The sequence below is a fragment of the Rhinoraja longicauda genome, chromosome 28 (assembly GCF_053455715.1).
Source record: "Rhinoraja longicauda isolate Sanriku21f chromosome 28, sRhiLon1.1, whole genome shotgun sequence".
Lineage (NCBI taxonomy): Eukaryota > Metazoa > Chordata > Chondrichthyes > Rajiformes > Arhynchobatidae > Rhinoraja > Rhinoraja longicauda.
Window position 1 is genome coordinate 4295981 of NC_135980.1, and position 13105 is coordinate 4309085.

The 13105-nt window shown below is 46.4% G+C and overlaps 1 protein-coding gene across 4 annotated transcripts in view; it reads left to right on the plus strand.

Moving 5' to 3' along the window:
- Positions 1-8209, plus strand: part of LOC144607146 (uncharacterized) — a 57657-nt gene extending 49448 nt beyond the window's left edge. For all 4 annotated transcript variants that reach the window (XM_078423774.1, XM_078423773.1, XM_078423776.1 and 1 more), the window contains one exon: positions 7776-8209. In XM_078423774.1, coding sequence (XP_078279900.1) covers positions 7776-7898 — 123 coding nt within the window. In that variant the 3' untranslated portion in view covers positions 7899-8209. The remainder of the gene's footprint in view (positions 1-7775) is intronic.
- The last annotated feature ends 4896 nt before the right edge of the window (positions 8210-13105 follow it).

A 13105-nucleotide genomic window follows, 5' to 3' on the forward strand; every position in this document is an offset into this window, starting at 1 on the left:
GTAGGTAACCAGCTAGTTAGCTCAATAGCAAAATAAATGGCTAGATAGCTACGGAGCTAGTCAAGTAAATACCAAACCATCTAGATATCTCGATAGTTCGAGAGCTGATATATGGATAGCTAGATAGCTAGTCGGGGGCAAGATAGCTAGATAGACAACTAGATAGCAAGATAGCTCGATAGTTAGATAGCTAGATAGCAAGCTAGCCACACAGCTAGATGGCTGGTTAGCTGAATGGATAGATATCTAGCTATCCAGCTACCCAGCTATCTAGCAATCTAGCATCATATCTAGCTAGATAGCTAGATAGCAATGTAGCTAGCTGGATAGTTACACAGCTACATAGCTAGATAGCCAGATAGCCAGATAGCTAGATAGATAGCTGGATAGCTACAAAGGTAGATAGTTAAATAGCTAGATAGCTAGCTAGATGCATAGCCAGATAGCTACATCAGTAGATAGCTAGCTAACCGTATAACAAGATAGATAGTTACCTGGAAATTGGAGGAGCAGCACCTCATATTTCGCCTGGGCAGTTTGCAGCCCGGTGGTATGAATGTCGACTTCTCCAACTTTAGATAGCTCCTCTGTCCCTCCCTTCCCCTCCTCCTTCCCAGATCTCCCTCTATCTTCCTGTCTCCACCTATATCCTTCCTTTGTCCCGCCCCCCTGACATCAGTCTGAATAAGGGTCTCGACCCGAAACATTACCCATTCCTTCTCTACCGAGATGCTGCCCGACCTGCTGAGTTACTCCAGTATTTTGTGAATAAATAGATAGTTACCTGAAAAGATAAATATCTAGCTACCTGGCTAGATAGCCATATAGCTAGATATCTAGACTGTCTCGCTATCTATCTGGACAGCTAGATATCTGGTTGCATATGATGGCTATGAAGCTAGATGGCTAAGCTGGATTGGCTATGAAGCTAGATGGCTTGGCTAGCGGGCTCAATGGCTACTAAGCTGGATGGGTAGCTCGCTAGATTGATGGATTGCTAGACAGCTAGATTATTAGATGGCTACTTGTCCAGTTGGCTACATTGCTAGATGGCTATCTGGCAAGCTGGCACGATTGACTAGATGGCTAGATGGCTATTTGGGTAGATGGGCATTTGGCTAGATGGCAAGCCAGATAGCCAGATAGCTAGCTAGCTACCTAGCTATTTTGTGCTCTAGCTATCTAAATGTTTGGCTGTCTAGCCAACCTGTTATCTAGCCAGCTGGCTAGGCAGGTAGCCAGATAATTAACTAGCCAGTCGTCATCTAGCCATGTAGCTATCTACCCATCTAGATAGTTAGCTAAATAGTTATGTAGCTAAATAGTTATATAGCTAAATAGTTACAGCTAAATAGTTACAGCTAATTAGTTAGATCGCTAAATAGTTATTTAGCTAAATAGACACCTAAATAGTTATATAGTTAAATAGTTATGTAGCTAGTTAGACAGACTGGCAGACAGTTAGCAAGCTAGCTGGATAACTAGATAGCTGGCTAAATAGCTAGACTGCCAAATTGTTAGCTAGTTAGTTAGATAGCAAAATAAATAGCTATATAGCTATGTAGCTAGCCTGATAGCTCGCAAACTATCTAGTTATCTAGGTAGTTTGAGGGCTCGACAGCTCGAGGGCTAGTTGGCTAGATAGCTAGATAGCCAGCTCCATCTCTCGCCCACTGACACACTCCATTTCCCTCTCAGCAAAACACCATCTCTCTCTCTCTTTCTCTCTCACATTCCATCTCTTTCTCTCCTAATCAGAAATTACTAGTGCTCTTTCTCTCAAACACTCCATCTCTCTCTGACACACTCCCTCTCTCTCACGAAAACACATTCCACCTCTTTCTCTCTTCAGAAATTCCCATTTTCACATTCCCCCTGTCCTTCTCCTTTCCTTCCTCCCTCTTTCCCACTGCCCCTCTCCCACTAGTCTAGAGAGTTTTGCATCATATTCTGAAAATGCAAAGTTTGGATGTTCAGTATGCCCTCCCCCAATTCCCCATTTACCAGTGCCCTCCCCTAATGTCCCATTTACCGATTTCTTCCCGGATTCTTGATTTAATGGTGCTCTGACCACAAGGCTTTCAAGAGCTTAAAGATGCTGAACAATTCATGTCTTTCACTCTCTACATGTCTCTCTCACTGACACGCCATCTCTCTTTCACTAACACACTTTCTCTCTCTCTCTCTCTCACTGACACACTTCATTTACCCATTCCCTCCACAGATGCCACCTGACCAGCTGAGTTCCTCCAGCACTTTGCGTTTTACTCAAGGTCCCAACATCTGCAGTTCCTTGTGTCTTCAACAGAGCTGGAGATATTTTATCTTGTATACATTTCCTCCCTCACTCCAAAGACGTGCAGGTTTGTAAGTTAATTGACTTCAGTGAAGATTGTAAATGATCCCTAACGTGTAGGATAGTGCTCGTTTATGGGGATCGCTGGACGGCACGGACTCGGTGGGCCGAAAGGCCTGTTTCCCTGCTGTCTCTCTAAACTAAATAAAGCTCATTTGAAATACCGTGTTTAATTCTGCAGGAAGATCAGAGAGGTATAAAAGTTTTTTAAGTGAAATTAATGGGGGATAAGTAGGAAAGCAAAGAGAGGATATGAAAATATGATGACAAGCTATGAACCCAGTGCTGGACAATGGGACATAAAAGTGCTGGATTGACTCAGCGGGTCAGGAAGCATCCCTGAACAACATGGATAGGTGATATATAACATATATAACATATATAACAACTACAGCATGGAAACAGGCCTGTCCGGCCCTACCAGTCCACGCCGACCATTCTCCCTGACCTAGTCTCATCTACCTGCACTCAGACCATAACCCTCCAATCCCCTCCTATCCATATACCTATCCAATTTACTCTTAAATAATAAAATCGAGCCAGCCTCCACCACTTCCACCGGAAGCCCATTCCATACAGCCACAACCCTCTGAGTAAAGAAGTTCCCCCTCATGTTACCCCTAAACCTTTGTCCCTCAATTCTGAAGCTATGTCCCCTTGTTGGAATCTTCCCCACTCTCAAAGGGAAAAGCCTACCCACGTCAACTCTGTCCGTCCCTCTCAAAATTTTAAAAACCTCTATCAAGTCCCCCCTCAACCTTCTACGCTCCAAAGAATAAAGATGTTTCTGGTTGGGGTCCTTCTTCAGACCTGAAATGGGAGATGATTTGGGAATCAAAATGGGAGATGGTTTTCAACTGGAATAGACACGTTGGGACAAATGGCCTTCTCTCTGTGTCATAAACTTCCTATAGTTTGTGCGCGGGTAAGGTTTGAAATGGTCATTTGTAGCTCTGCCCTGCCTCCTCATTGGCCTCCCCCCAGCATGTCCTTCCATTGTCCCCAGGAAGTCTGTGTCGCTGCGATATCCGTGAACACTTCCTGTTTTCCGTTACTGTCTCTCCTGCATGGACGATGAGTGCCAGGTTGACAGATTTGTGGGTTTATTTCGTAAGGAACGGCTTAATTCCATTCCAGTAACTGAGAGGCAAGCTTGGACAAGCCAGGAAGACTCCAGCGGAAAGCTGTAGATAGCCTCGAAAATTTAAAGAGACATATTCGCTGCAAAGCAGGTCACACTCAGAGAGATCTCCCAGACTAATCTAAGGATAACCTCAACTAATATTTGAGAGTTGCGTACTTTACTGATTATGATGAATATTAGATTAGTTTAGTTTAATTTAGTTAGGCTTAGTTTGGTTTGGTTTGGTTTGGTTTGGTTTAGTTTAGTTTGGTTCAGTGATACAGCATGGAAACAGGCCCTTCGGCCCACCGAGTCCATGCCGACCAGCGATCCCCAGTACACTAGTTCTATCCTGCACACCGGGGACAATATTACCGAAGCCAATTAACTTACAAATCCGTGCGTCTTTGGAATGTGGGAGGAAACCGGGATTCCCGGAGGTAATCCATGTGGTGACAGGGAGAACGTACAAACTCTGTACAGACAGCACCCGTGGTCAGAAACGAACCTGGGTCTCTGGCGCTGTAAGGCAGCAACTCTACCGCTGCGCCACCGTGCCATCCTGACATATATAGAAGTCAAAACAGTATTGATTAATTATTAAATCTAAACCAGCTGTGTTAACTATCTCTTTTCTAGTCATTGCAGACTAATTAGGTATATTTTGTCAAGAAGTATACAACTCTGGAAGTAAAATTACAAGGTCTTTTGTGCTGGAACCGATTAGGGTTGTATATTCAATAGACAATAGGTGCAGGAGGAGGCCATTCGGCCCTTCAAGCCAGCACCGCCATTCAATGTGATCATGGCTGATCATTCTCAATCAGTACCCCGTGCCTTCTCCTCATGCCCCCTGACTCCGCTATCCTTAAGAGCTCTATCTAGCTCTCTCTTTAAAGCATCCAGAGAATTGGCCTCCACTGCCTTCTGAGGCAGAGAATTCCACAGATTCACAACTCTCTGACTGAAAAAGTTTTTCCTCATCTCAGTTCTAAATGGCCTACCCCTTATTCTTAAACTGCGGCCCCTTGTTCTGGACTCCCCCAACATTCTTTCAATATAGTACTTGGTTTCTATTTTCTCTCCAATGGACCTGATGACATCTTTCCCAATTGTAAGTGTTGTAAAGTCGGCTTTTCAACTGATGGTGCAGCTGGCTGAGCTGCTGCCTCACAGCGCCGAGAGACCAGGGTTCGAGCCTGACCTCGGGCGCTGTCTTTGCATCTTTCTTCCAGAGTAGGGGAATCAAAAACCAGAGGATATAGGTTTAATGGTGAGAGGGGACAGATTTAATAGGAACCTGAGGGACAACGTTTTGCATACAAAGGGTGGAAGGTGTATGGATATAGAATTCCACGGGCTCTCTGCCCTTTGAATGAAGAAATATCTCTTCCTCTCTATCCTAAATCTCAGCCTGCATCCTGAGACTGGAATTTAAGAGACTAGATACGATAGTGGCTTTTAAGAGACTCTTGGATAGCAATATGGCGAGACAAGGGTTGTGTGCAGGTACAGGGGGCGCTGTCTGTGTGGAGTATACACGTTCTCCCTGTGACCGAGCGAGCATCTCTGGGTATCTTGGTTTCCTCTCACATAAAAAAAAGTTTGTTAATGGACCTCTGTAATATTGCCCCCTGGTGTGTGTAGGGAGTGAGTGAGGAAGTGGGATAGCGTAGAGCTAGACATGCGGGCCAGGATAGAGTGGATGTGGAAAGGATGTTTCCACTAGTGGGAGTGTCTAGGACCAGAGGGCACAGCCTCAGAATAAAGGACATACCTTTAGAAAGGAGATGAGGAGGAATTCCTTTAGTCAGAGGGTGGTGAATCTGTGGAATCCTTTGCCACAGACGGCTGTGGAGGCCAAGTCAGTGTGTATTTTTAAGACACAGATTGACAGATTCGTGATTAGTACGGGTGTCAGGGATTATGGAGAGAAGGCAGAAGAATGGGGTTGAGAGGGAATGATAGATCAGCCACAATTGAATGGCAGAGTAGACTTGATGGGCCGAATAGCCTAATTCTGCTCCTTTAACTTATGAACTTATGAACTTATGAACTAGTGTGAACGTGTGATCAAAGGTCAGCTTGGACTCTGTGAACCGATGGACCTGTTTCCAAGCTGCATCTTTCAATCAATCAGCAATATTATGCAAGGTTGCATTTAATGTGGAATATTGACACAATTATCAATAATCAACGATCTAATAGTCTCCAAGATTTAGGTTCTTTCTTCAGTTTCACAGCCATGATGCATCGAGCTTAGAGCTGATATCCATTAAGTCATTGCAGTTTCCACAATCGTACGGTTTGATCGATATAAACTGCAACCTTCAACACTGCTCAGAAATTTAAACTTTAGTTGCAAAGTCCATTATTCAATGCATTTGAAAATGCCTGGACACTCTGGGGAAAGTTTAAAGGGGATGTGCTGGCAAGTTTTTTACTCAGAGGGTGGTGGGCGCCTGGAACATGCTGCCGGAGTGTAACTGTGTAACTGTGTGTACGTGTGTGTATGTGTACGTGTGCGTATGTGTGTGTGTGTGTTTGTGTACGTGTGTGTGTGTGTACGTGTACGTGCGTGTGTGTGTGCGTGTGTGCGTGTGTGTGTATGTGTACGTGTGCGTATGTGTGTGTGTGTGTTTGTGTACGTGTGTGTGTGTGTACGTGTACGTGTGTGTGTGCGTATGTGTGTGTGTGTGTGCGTGTGTGTGTGTGAGTGTGTGTGTGTGTGTGTGTGTGTACGTGTGCATATGTGTGTGTATGTATACGTGTGCGTATGTGTGTGTGTTTGTGTACGTGTGTGTGTGCGTATGTGTGCGTGTGTGTGTGCGTGTGTGTGTGTGTACGTGTGTGTGTGTGTGCGTATGTGTGCGTGTGTGTGTGCGTGTGTGTGTGTGTACGTGTGTGTGTGCGTGTGTGTGTGTGTACGTGTGTGTGTGTGTGTGTGTGTACGTGTGTGTGTGCGTATGTGTGCGTGTGTGTGTGCGTGTGTGTGTGAGTGTGTGTGTGTGCGTGTGTGTGTGAGTGTACGTGTGCGTATGTGTGTGTATGTGTACGTGTGCGTATGTGTGTGTGTGTGTTTGTGTACGTGTGTGTGTGTGTACGTGTACGTGTGTGTGTATGTGTGTGTGCGTGTGTGTGTGTGAGTGTGTGTACGTGTGCGTATGTGTGTGTATGTGTACGTGTGCGTATGTGTGTGTGTGTGTTTGTGTACGTGTGTGTGTGTGTGTACGTGTACGTGTGTGTGTATGTGTGTGTGCGTGTGTGTGTGTGAGTGTGTGTACGTGTGCGTATGTGTGTGTATGTGTACGTGTGCGTATGTGTGTGTGTGTGTTTGTGTACGTGTGTGTGTGTGTGTACGTGTACGTGTGTGTGTATGTGTGTGTGCGTGTGTGTGTATGAGTGTGTGTACGTGTGCGTATGTGTGTGTATGTGTACGTGTGCGTATGTGTGTGTGTGTGTTTGTGTACATGTGTGTGTGTGTACGTGTACGTGTGTGTGTGCGTATGTGTGTGTGTGTGCGTGTGTGTGTGTGTGAGTGTGCGTGTGTGTGCGTGTGTACGTGTGCGTATGTGTGTGTATGTGTACGTGTGCGTATGTGTGTGTGTGTGTACGTGTACGTGTGTGTGTGCGTATGTGTGTATGTGTGTGTGTGAGTGTGCGTGTGTGTGTGTGTGTACGTGTGTGTGTGTGTGTACGTGTGCGTATGTGTGTGTATGTGTACGTGTGCGTGTGTGTGTGCGTGTGTGTGTGTACGTGTGCGTATGTGTGTGTATGTGTACGTGTGCGTGCGTGTGTGTGTGTGACGGGACGGTGCGGAGGAAACACTAACCGGGGGTGGTGGAGGCAGGAACAATAATGGCGTTTATAAAGCTTCAGGATGGGCAGGTGGATATGCAGGGAATGGAGATATGGATCATCTGCAGGCAGATGGGATTAGATTAGATTATCTTGGCATCATGATCGGCACAGACATTGTGGGCCGAAGGGCCTGTTCATGTCCTATCCTGATCTATTATAAAAAGATAGACACAAAATGCTGGAGTAACTCAGCGGAACAGGCAGCATCTCTGAAGCCTTCTTGTGAAGAAGGGTCTCGACCTGAAACGTCACTCATCCCTTCTATCCCAAGATGCTGCATGACCCGCTGAGTTACTCCATCGTTTTGTGCCTATCTTCGGTGTAAACCAGCATCTGCAGTTCCTCCCTACACTGTCCTGATCTATGCTCTGTGATCCCCGCCGCCGAACCCTACACAGACCATATGTGTGACGTGTTACCATTTTTCGTCCGTAGGGAAAATGTTGCAAATCGAAGAAAACAGTACGAAATGTGAAAAGTCCGACCGTCAAGAGGTCGAAGGAACTGCTGCATAAACTGGAACTGCTCTGGCAACAGTTAACAAAATCTTCGGGGTGACTGAAACGGCTCTCAACAACATCGCAGAACAGGAGCAGCAAAAAAGCACAATGAATGTCGACATTTCCCGAGCATCGGCTGACTCGCAAGAAGAAGGAATTTTCCAAGAGACGTACGGGAAGCTGCAACAGCGACAACAAGGGGGAAGGGCCAGTGTCCAGTAAAGGGCCGAGCAACAAAACATAGGCAGCAAAACTCAAGAACATAAAAATAGTTGTGTTCTTTTGCCTGTTGGCAAATGTAACGGCATGGCCACATTTCCAACTGGAAGATGGAGAGGGACTGATTGATGGACTACTGACTGTGTATAATCGTGCTACAGATTTAATATAAAATAACTTTTTTACTTTTTCACTCTCTTTGTTTCATTGACGGTCGGAGGCTGGGGGAAGGCTTGATGGAAGTATGTCACATTATGAGAGGCAATAGACAATAGACAATAGACAATAGACAATAGACACTAGGTGCAGGAGGAGGCCATTCGGCCCTATGAGCCAGCACCGCCATTCAATGTGATCATGGCTGATCATTCTCAATCAGTACCCCGTTCCTGCCTTCTCCCCATACCCCATACGTAGATAGACTAGACAGTCAAACCTTTGTCCCAGGGTGGAAATGTCCAACACGGGCCGCACGTTGGCGCAGCGGTAGAGTTTAGATTTAGATTTTTTTTCGATTTAGAGATACAGCGCGGAAACAGGCCCTTCGGCCCACCGGGTCCGCGCCGCCCAGCGATCCCCGCACATTAACACTATCCTACACACACAAGAGGGACAATTTTTACATTTACCCAGTCAATTAACCTACATACCTGCACGTCTTTGGAGTGTGGGAGGAAACCGAAGATCTCGGAGAAAACCCACGCAGGTCACGGGGAGAACGTACAAACTCCGTACAGACGGCGCCAGTAGTCAGGATCGAACCTGAGTCTCCGGCGCTGCATTCGCTGTAAGGCAGCAACTCTACCGCTGCACCACCGTTGCTGCCTAACAACACTTACAGCGCCAGAGACCCGGGTTCGATCCCGACCACGGGCGCCGTCTGTATGGAGTTTGTACGGTCTCCACCTGACCTGCGTGGGTTTTCTCCAAGATCTTTGGTTTCCTCCCACACTCCAAAGACGTACAGGTTTGTAGGTTAATTGGCTTGGTTTCAATGTAAATTGTCCATAACGTGTGTAGGATAGTGTTGCACGGGGATAGTAATGCGTGGGGATCACTGGTCGGCGCAGAATCAGTGGATTGAAGGGCCTGTTTCCACGCTGTATCTCTAAAATAGAGATGCACAGGGCAGGCTTTTTTACACAGATTGTGGTGGGTTGAAACTAAACCAAACTAAACTAAGTTCTTCAACATAATCTGTAAAGTATGCAACTCTCAATTTTTAGTGCATGTAATCCTTAAATTAGATTAGTTTGGGAGATCTTTCTGAGTGTGAACTGCGTTGCAGGGAATTAGGGAGGATCCCGATCTCTCTCTGGATTTTAGTGGACATATATGAATGATATCTACAACTTCTCGCTGGAGTCTTCCTGGCTTATGCAAGCTTGCCTCTGAGTTACTGCCAAGGTTGGTGGGTGGAAGCAGATACAATAATGGCATTTAAAAGCCTTTTCAACAGGCATGTGGATATGCAGTGAACGGAAGGATATGGGTCGCGTTCAGGCAGAGGAGATCAGTATAACTTGGCATCATGATCGCACCGCCATTGTGGGAGGAAGAGGCTGGTTCCAATGCTGTACTGTGCTATGTTCTATGTTCTCTTTGACTGCTATTGAGGTACCACAGGACGGTGAGATGGCTACGGTTAAACTCTGGTCTCAAACACAGAGGTCAGGGCCTGGAATGCGTTGCTGGGGGTGTTGGTGGAGGCAAATAGCATAGTGACGTTTAAGCTTTTAGGCAGGCGGACGAGGTCAGTTCAGCTGGGCATCATGGTGGGCACAGACATTGAGGGCCAAAGGCCCATTCAGACGCTGCACTGTTCGATGTTCTATCACCTCGGCTTTCGAGGAGCACTAACTCACTGACGTTATGTTTTTTCAGCATATTCACGAGAGACATTGTGAGACATTGTTGAAACCTTCAGTGTTGAGTTGAAGGGACATAGGCTCTACCCAGCTCCTTGTTTGTTATATATATAGAGAGAGAGAGATGCAGCACAGAGCGGCACGGTGGCGCAGGGGTAGAGTTGCTGCCTAACAGCGCTTACAACGCCAGAGTCCCAGGTTCAATCCCGACTGCGGGTGCTTTCTGTATGGAGTTTGTACGTTCTCCCTGTGACCTCCTGGGTTACACTCAAGATTCCAGCATCTGCAGTTTCTTGTGTCACCATGTTGTTAAAAACCTTGAAGGGAATGGTCATTGCAAAACGGTAAAAGGCAGCACAGTGGTGCAGCGGTAGAGTTGCTGCCTTACAGCGCCAGAGACCCAGGTTCGATCCTGACGATGGGTGCTGCCTGTGTGGAGTTTGTACGTTCTGCCCGTGACCGTGTGGGTTTCCCCAGGATTGCTCCCACACTCCAACGACGTACAGGTTTGTAGGTTAATTGGCTGCGGTAAAAATTGTAAATTGTCCCTAGTGTGTAGGATAGTGCTAGTATACAGGGATAGCTGGTCGGCACGGACTTGGTGGGCCGAAGGGCCTGTTTCCACGCTGTATCTCTAAACTAAACTAAAGTAAACAAATCTGTTGTACTAACCTGATCTCACCACCAAGTGATTCCAAACCCACTAATGAGGTCTAGCAGGAAAATTACTGCAGATGCTGGTTTAAATCGAAGGTAGACACAAAATGCTGGAGTAACTCAGGCTGAAGAAGGGTCCCGGCCCGAAACGTCACACATTCCTTCTCTCCTGTGATGCTGCCTGTCCCGCTGAGTTACTCCAGCATTTTGTGTCTACCCACCAATGAGGTCGATTTTTAATTGCATTTATCCAAAGGGATAAGGGACCATAAAATCTGGCACTTCTGCATTCCATAAATAAAACGTTTCATCATCTGCCCATAGGATGATTATTAATAGTATCTGTGATAGTGTGCTGCAAAACGAAGACTTGCCTATTTTACAGTTTCTACATGCACAGAATAAACATATTATTCTCCTCAGCTTCAGTAAGCTACAAATGCGCTGAGCATGAGAGAGAGAGATTTCATAAGACTGATTTCCTCAGTCTAGTTCCAATGGATACCTATTTCCTGGATGCAAAGCTCGAGCAGAAAAGGGTCGAGCTTCATTTCAATTGTCCTTGGACACTTGCATTTACTCAGATCCTCTGTGGTTTCTCGGGAGACGGAGATCTCTGTGTCAGTGTCATCCGTATCATGGTTGCATCAGTATCGTCAACCAAGATGGCAACTTTGTGTTAGTTTAGTTGAGAGAAACAGCGTGCAAACAGGCCCTTTGGCCCACCGAGTCCACGCTGACCAACGATCAGTACACTAGATCTGTCCTACACACTAGGGGACAATTTACAGAAGCCTCTAAACCAACTAACCCACAGGTCCTTGGAATGTGAGAGGAAACCGGGGCACCCGGAGAAAACCCACGTGGTCACAGGGAGAAAGCGCAAACACTGTACAGACAGCACCCGTGGTCGGGATCGAACCCTGGTCTCTGGCGCTGTGCGGCAAAACTCCACTGTATGGAAATCAAATGGAAGGGATGTTCAAAAAAGCTTCTCAGCTACTTCGCTTGTTTCCCTGCTTCCTGCACAACCCAGCAAAGGGAGCATTGCAGTACAGTTGCTGCCCGCAAACGGTCTTCGTACATTAACCCAATCATCCCCAGCTCAGGACATAAAATAAATATTTTTTCTTCTTGGTTTTTTGTTCAGCCATTTCGGTTTTTCAAAACGTGTTCGGTTTTGTTTTATCAGGTGACATTGCTCTTGTCATATACACAGCACAATGAGAAATCTTGCTTGCAGCACCATCAATCGTATTTACACTCAGACAAACACCCAGAAACCAATGATGGACACAAAAAGCTGGAGTAACTCAGCGGGTCTGACTGCATCTCTGGAGAAAAGGAATGGGAATGTCACCTATTCCCTTCTCTCCAGAGATGCTGCCTGTCCCGCTGAGTTACTCCAGCTTTTTATTTTATTTAGAGATACAGCGCGGAAACAGGCCCTTCGGCCCACCGAGTCCGCGCCGCCCAGCGATCCCCGCACATTAACACTATCCTACACACACTAAGGACAATTTTTTTTTTAACATATTACCCAGTCAATTAATCTACATACCTGCACGTCTTTGGAGTGTGGGAAGAAACCGAAGATCTCGGAGAAAACCCACGCAGGTCACAGGGAGAACGTACAAACTCCATACAGACGGCGCCCGTAGTCAGGATCGAACCTGAGCGCTGCATTCAGGAGCGCTGCATTCGCTGTAAGGCAGCAACTCTACCGCTGCGTCACCGTGCCGCCACTATTGTGTCTATCTTTGGTTTAAACCGAACATAATAGAGCGGAGGAAGATAGACCACTCCGTCTAAATCGCCTATACTGAAGTGTAGTATGCAAAGGAGCCATTTTAGTAAGCAAAACCCGCCGTTCGCTATGCCTCTCGCAGTGTAATCAGTGTTTTGGGGGAACAGTATGTGTGATGATACCATTAAAATGCAAAATATATCTCATCTATCAATTCACAGATTTTTGTTCTTTTTTTTTAAAAATGTTTCTGCAAGTTTCTGCCTACTAAAATGGCACCGTGACATACTACGGTTTCTAGGGTCGAGTGGTCTATCTTGCTCTGCTCTAATATCTTTGGTTTAAACCAGCATCTGCGATTCCTTCTTACACAAAAAGAAATGATACAACGAGATTCCAGGTATGTGCCATGCAGCGGCAGAAGATCGCTGGGACGCGCCGACGAGCCGAACAGTGGACAGGTCGCCGAGACCAAAGAGGGACCCATCGGTGGGGGGGGGTGGGGGTGAGGGGTGGGGGGCCACCAAGAACATAGGGACCCGGTGGGAGGCCATCTGCAACCACGTTTGATGGCAATCCAGACTGTACCAAGAACTTTTTTAACTTTTCCAAAGTCATAGGAACATGGAAATATAGGAAATAGTTGCAGGAGTAGGCCATTCGGCCCTTCAAGCCAGCACCGCCATTCAATATGATCATGGCTGATCATCCAAAATCAGTACCCCGTTCCAGTTTTCGCCCCATATCCCTTGATCCCGTTAGCCCTAAGAGCTA